This window comes from Rutidosis leptorrhynchoides, chromosome 4 (assembly GCF_046630445.1).
Source record: "Rutidosis leptorrhynchoides isolate AG116_Rl617_1_P2 chromosome 4, CSIRO_AGI_Rlap_v1, whole genome shotgun sequence".
Taxonomy (NCBI): Eukaryota; Viridiplantae; Streptophyta; class Magnoliopsida; order Asterales; family Asteraceae; genus Rutidosis; species Rutidosis leptorrhynchoides.
Genome location: NC_092336.1, coordinates 412,082,350 through 412,089,218, shown reverse-complemented (window position 1 = coordinate 412,089,218; position 6,869 = coordinate 412,082,350). Strand labels below are relative to the sequence as shown.

Below are 6,869 nucleotides of genomic sequence, written 5' to 3'. Positions count from 1 at the left end.
AAACGACCAGAGAGACACAACCCGGACCAACCGTCACGAGTAAAACCCAGGAATCTGTTTCCCCACCATCCTCCATCTTTCCATTCATCCATATCGGGAGAAAAAAGACGACAAAACAGGGCGACCCAAGTTTCTGGCACCGCTGTCGGGGATTCAACTTTTGAATTCCAAGGTTTTCCCAACTCCGATTTAAGTTAATGATAATATATATATATATATATATATATATATATATATATATATATATATATATATATATATATATATATATATATATATATATATATATATATATATATATAGTGGTAGGATCAAGAGGGAAGTAACTATTCGGGGGGAAGCGGGGGGGAGCAAAAACTTTTTTTTTCGTTTTTTGAAAAAACTTTGTTCACGAACATTATAGATGAGATGAAAATATGAACATTTATTAGAGACACTTTGTGATAAATGTTTTTATTTTTGCGGGAAAACGCTCGAAGAAGTAATATATAACAATTATCGTGTTTTTCGAGCGTATTTTGAGGTTTTAGCTATTGGGGTTTAGATATTAGGGTTTAGATATTAGGGTTTATAGGGTTTAGATATTAGGGTTTAGAAATTTAGGGTTTAGGGTTTAGATTTAGGATTTAGATTGAGTTTTTAACACGAACGGTTTAGAGTTTAGGGTTTAGGGTTTAGGGTTTGGTGTTTTGGGTTTATGGAATAAACCCAAAACACCAAACCCTAAACCCTAAACCCTAAACTCTAAATCGGGCTAAATTTTACTTCACAAAACATGAAGAAAAAAAACGTACATATTCTTCACGAACAATATTATCTTGAATGTTATTTTGGTCTATCGTTTTCCCGCCTAAATAATAACATTCATCACGAAGTGTCTCTTCTAAATGTTCATATTTTCGTGTGATCTTGATGCCGGAAAAAACAAATTTCAAAAAAAACAAAAAAAAAAAAATTTGCTTCCACCCGCTTCCCCCCGATTGGTTACTTCCCCATTGATCCTGCCCCTATATATATATATATATATATATATATATATATATATATATATATATATATATATATATATATATATATATATATATATATATATATATATACATAATATAATAATACACATAATTGAATATTAATAATAAACTCCATAATACACATAATATAATAATACACATAATTGAATATAATAATACATATATATATATATATATATATATATATATATATATATATATATATATATATATATATATATATATATATACACACACATAATATAATATCATAATAATAATATAAATTATAATCAATATAATTATAAAAAAATATATATCATTCATATAAAATAATATAATAACAATTAAATATTAATAAATTTAAAAATCCAAAAATAATATAAAATCTTAAAATCCATAAAAATCTAAAATCTAAAATTATATTTATATCCTTATAAATATACAAAAAAATGGGCTTACAAAGCATTATCCCCGGAAGATTGGAAATTCCGAAAATTTCTTAATACAATGCTCTATTTGTCTGTCCGAACCATTAGAAGCATTAGTGAATTTAAGCCCAAACATGAATTTCATTCCTCTCTCTCTTGTTGAGAAGTTATGATTGGAATATCTTGAAATCAAAGAAATTTTAGAACACACAACTAATAAACTCATAGAAATAATTGAAAACATCGTGATACAACTTGGAAGATATCTATATCTTACATATTTTATTGTGATAAATAAATAAGGACCAAATGCCTCTAGAGTTCTAGGAAAACCATTAATGAGAAACGTTGCAAGGACAGTAATAATGTATAAAAACAACGAAAATTAAAATCTAAAAACAAGATTTTAAAGTTTATCACTAAAGAAAACGAAGGTTTAAAAGGGACATAAATGAATTAATCTGTGATGAGCGGAACTTAGAAGTATAATAGAAAAACTAAAGAACCAACAAATTAAAATTTTATCTTCCGTTGGATGCCTGGATCAGAACAGTTTAGGCAAAAAACTGGAAAAGAAAACCTTTTTAAACAAAACAAAAAAATGAAAAATATATCAAAGAAACATAAAAGAAACTAGATTCAGTAATTCCAAGCCCTATAATACTAGACTTTGAAAGATTATTAGAATCAAATATAAGAAAATTGATAAAACTTATTAAAAACTCAGAGTGTGGTTCGGGTTTCCTGCCCGAAAGCGCGTGTGTGTGCAAATGATGACTAGGCTTCGGTCCGGACTGATGCAAGCTTGCCTTTCAAAAAAAAAAAAAAAATAACTAAGGGAGAGAGAGAAAGAGTAATTGAAAAAACAAATAAATGTTTGAATAAATTCAATTGCAGAATAATAGCCAACACATTTATTAAAAAAATTAGAAACAGAGAAGATGTTGAAAAACAAAATGACATTATGGAAAATGATAATGTTATACAAATATACTCCCCCCGTCTCATTATAAGTGTTCACTTACTTTTTGCACACAGTTTTAGAAAATTCCACTAACTTCATTCTCCACCAATCAGAAATCTTATCTCTCCAGAATAACCTCTTCTCATTGGTTGAAAGTACAATATGGACACTTGTAATAGGACATTCCAAAATGAAAATGTGAACACTTGTGGTGGGACGGAGGGAATATATAAAAAAAACTCCATTTGTCCGAAAATAATACTCGTAATAATAAGAAAGACTTTTGCAGCGCAAAAAAAGGCCCAAAATGACAAGGAAAAGCGTCACTGAAACCTATTAGGTGTCTTTTTGCGTCGCTAACCTAGCGTTGTTATGTCCCAATTAATTTTTCGCAACGCTGTTAGCATCGAAGTCGAGTGGGTTCAACTGTTATTTATTTGAAGAAAAAAGAAGTGAGAAAAACTTGTAGCACTGCTCTTCGGCCAAGAAAAGAACGCCGCTATTGATTTATTTAATAACACATTATTAAAATAAAAAAGAACTATTGTGCGTTTTTTAGCGGCGCATAGTAACGCAAATGATTTTACTGTTTATTTATATTTATATTTATATTTATATTTAGCGGCGCATACATTTTTTTTTTTTTTGAAAGATCAACTTTATTAAACCAAACATAGTTACAAATGTTGAGGCTTCACACCTTGTACATACACGAGGATTATGTCACTATAGATGATACAATATACAGGTAGTTTAGTAACAAGACATAGACTCGAGATCACTAAGGTAACTAGTGTAGAGGGTCTCAGTAGCAGGAAAACACCCAACCCCAATCACTTTCACCAAGAAGGCGGCGTCACTTGAAAGAAAAGCTGAGGTGACAACGAGATAAAGTGCTGATAAAACAACGACAAAGTACCCTGGGACATCCCATTTATCTCCCGCTAGGCAAAAGATCAAGGGATCGGGCAAAAACCTTGAGATCAACCGATTCCAACTCTATCAGTTGGATTTACATCATAGACCATTGGGTTATTTATCCACTTGAGCCACTTGAGGTTTAGTTTCTTTCCTCGACAATTTAGCCATTCAAAGCTTCTTACTTGTTCACAACCATTCTTCAAGTAGTCAGTATCCATCTTCTTAATCGTCACTATTTTCCTTAAGTAACATGTGTGTGATCCGTTGGTGTTGAATATGATTACTAGAGTAACTAGACGATAAAAATTGCGCTTGCATTGTCAGAATAAAAATTTGTTAATCGGTCTAAGTAACTCAAGTAATAATTTGCGCAACCAGCGAGATTCCCAAATCACGTTAGCAATTCCACAATATTTGATTTCGGCAGTAGAACGAGAAAAAGTGAGAAAGAGTGGGTCTGATGCCATAAAAGCTTTACAAAACAATCGTGAATTTGATCGATCAATCTCGCTCCTCTATATTTATACAAAAGTATCACTTCCTTTCCAAGAGAATATTTACCTCCTTAAATTGGAATAAAACCCTAATTGATATGGAGTATAATTTACAAAGTAAAATATATACGGTAAATTAGTTAAGAATGATATGGTATTAAGAATAACAAAAGTATGTTGGAATCTCTCTATATAAGTACGTCACTAAATTGCAAATACTTTATGCAATCGCCCGCCCGTACGTACCAAGTTATATTACTAACCTACCACCATATCCCTCTCTATATAATGAACCCTCTAATTAGCCATATTACACGTACACTCACTATCACTTGTTAAACAATCAAACTGCCTTAGGCATCAATCAACAATCTAATATATTATGGCATCCTCGATTGATATTTCTGCTTTTAGAGACGCTCAACGGGCACACGGTCCAGCCACTATTCTTGCTGTCGCAACTGCAAATCCTTCGAATTGTGTTTATCAAGATGATTACCCCGATTACTATTTTCGTGTCACTAAAAGTGAACACATGGTTGATCTCAAAGAAAAATTCAAGCGCATATGTACGTTTAATTTTACTCATATTTCTTTATTTCTTTTAATTCGTCCACACTTTTTTAAATCAACATAACCGAAAATATGAGTTTTCGACATTCACTGGTTGGGCATCTTAAAATTTCATGCTAACATACTGTACATCTTTCTTTAAATATTAGTACTACTAGTCTACTACTGCTACTAATACTAATTCTTCGATTGTGGTTGCTTCGTGTTGAATGATGTGGCGGTTTAGGATTTGTTCATTATACAATGACAAGTACTTCAAAAAAATGCTTTATTATTGATTCGAATAATTTTTTTTCGTTTGCTTGACTTAGATATAGGGGTAATGTAATTTTTAACTGAAACTCTTTACTTTTATGTCCCTTGTAATGCTCTTCTAACTTGCTCCTTGCTAGAGAGCCGTTAATTTTTTGTTTAATATATTACCACCTTAATTTCCAAAAGAATTACTACGTACTAATACTAATAATTCCATATATGCATGAAATTTGCAGGTGACAAATCTATGATTAGAAAGCGGTACATACACTTGACCGAAGAGTACCTAAAAGAAAACCCTAACATCGGCGAATTCAGCGATCCATCACTAGACGCTCGACAAGATCTCCTAGTCGTCGAAGTTCCAAAACTCGGAGCACAAGCTGCAACAAAAGCCATTAAAGAATGGGGCCAACCCAAATCCAAAATCACCCATCTCATCTTTGTTACCACATCCAATGTGGATATGCCCGGGGCAGATTTCCAGCTCACCAAACTCCTCGGTCTTAGTCCTTCAGTCAAACGCTATATGATGTCACATCTGGGTTGTTATTCAGGCGGTACGGTTCTTCGTCTAGCAAAAGACGTTGCAGAGAACAACAAAGGTGCTCGCGTACTTGTCGTTTGTTCTGAGATTACAGTTGTCACATTTCGTGGACCCAATGAAAAGCATCTTGACTCACTCATTGGTCAAGCAATATTTGCGGATGGGGCGGGTGCGGTTATTGTGGGCGCTGACCCTGACTTGACTATAGAACGGCCTTTGTTTGAAATTATATCAGCTGCACAAACAATTATACCGGACTCTGAAGGGGGAATAGCAGGGCATTTAAGGGAAGTTGGGTTAACTTTTCATCTACTAAAAGATGTCCCAGTATTGATCTCGGAGAATATCGAGAAAGAGTTAACCAAAGCGTTTTCTCCTATAGGAATTAGTGACTGGAACTCTATATTTTGGATCGCGCACCCAGGTGGTCGAGCTATACTAGACCAAGTGGAGCTCAAGCTTGGTCTAAACGAAGAGAAATTGAGAGCTACTAGACATGTTCTTAGTGAATATGGGAACATGTCTAGTGCTTGTGTTTTATTTATTCTTGATGAAATGAGGAAAAAATCGACTAAGGACGACGCAACAACCACCGGGGAAGGGCTGGAGTGGGGTGTTTTGTTTGGGTTTGGACCTGGTTTGACGATTGAGACGGTGGTCCTTCATAGTGTCCCAACTACTATGTCGATCGCCACTTGAAATTGAAAAATTAAGGTGAGTTTTTGTGTTGGAGTACTCCATTAAAATCTCATATATAAAATGTTGTGGTTTGTTAAAATAAATGCATGCATGCCTGCCTGCATAATGTATAATGTATAATGTGTAAAATGTATGATGTATATTATAATGTATAATGTATAATTTATGGTTTACGTGTGATTTATATATGTATTGTTAGGAATTCGGTAGTAGACCCTAACAAGAACATGTGATTTACAACAATCACATAACTCACATACAACAAATGAATAAGTGATATGATAAATAACAGCATAAACGACACGGATATTTAACGTGGTTATATCCTAACTCCAAATACGGAGAAGGGTTTACTCTACGGGGGCAAACCAGAGAATTTTTCTTATTATTTTCGTGCACACATGTTAGGGTTACATTAAGGTATTTATATAGGCATAAAATAACAAGGAAACTACTTAAAGAGCAAGAAAACGTGTTTTTTCTCGTCAGGCTCCCGGATAGACTTAAGCCGCGTCGTGGCTGGAGGAGCCGCGCCGTGGCTTAAGGCATGATTTCAGAACAACCTTTTTTACAACTTTCGAACCTCATCCATGTGTTGAGCCATGACACGCCTTAACACTAAAACACACTTTTTTCTTGTTGTTTTGATATCCTTCACACATCCAACAATCTCTCACTTAAAGGATGATCTAAACACAGCCCATTTTATTAACCCATACCAGAGCACCTGTCTCGACTTCATTATATCTACCCATCTATACCGCCAAAAAGCTTCTTGGGACACGCACATTCCAACTACTCGAGCTGGCAGCTTTCGATAAAGAGCACTTCAAATACACTCGCCAAAACGTAATCAACTTCACCTGTCAGCTGTGTTAAATACCCACAACAACTCTAGATTACCCGATTATGGAACTCCATTTGAACACCGCCGAATAAACACCGGGGACACGCCGCATTTCCACGCCATGGGAA

The 6,869-nt window shown here is 33.9% G+C and overlaps 1 protein-coding gene across 1 annotated transcript; it reads left to right on the top strand.

The window, feature by feature from the left end:
• The first annotated feature begins 4,064 nt into the window (after window positions 1–4,064).
• LOC139844155 (chalcone synthase-like) lies at window positions 4,065–6,021 on the top strand. Its single transcript, XM_071834361.1, has 2 exons — window positions 4,065–4,389; window positions 4,885–6,021. The coding sequence occupies exons 1-2, from the start codon at window positions 4,203–4,205 to the stop codon at window positions 5,892–5,894; spliced, it is 1,197 nt and encodes a 398-aa protein (XP_071690462.1). The 5' UTR covers window positions 4,065–4,202; the 3' UTR covers window positions 5,895–6,021.
• The last annotated feature ends 848 nt before the right edge of the window (window positions 6,022–6,869 follow it).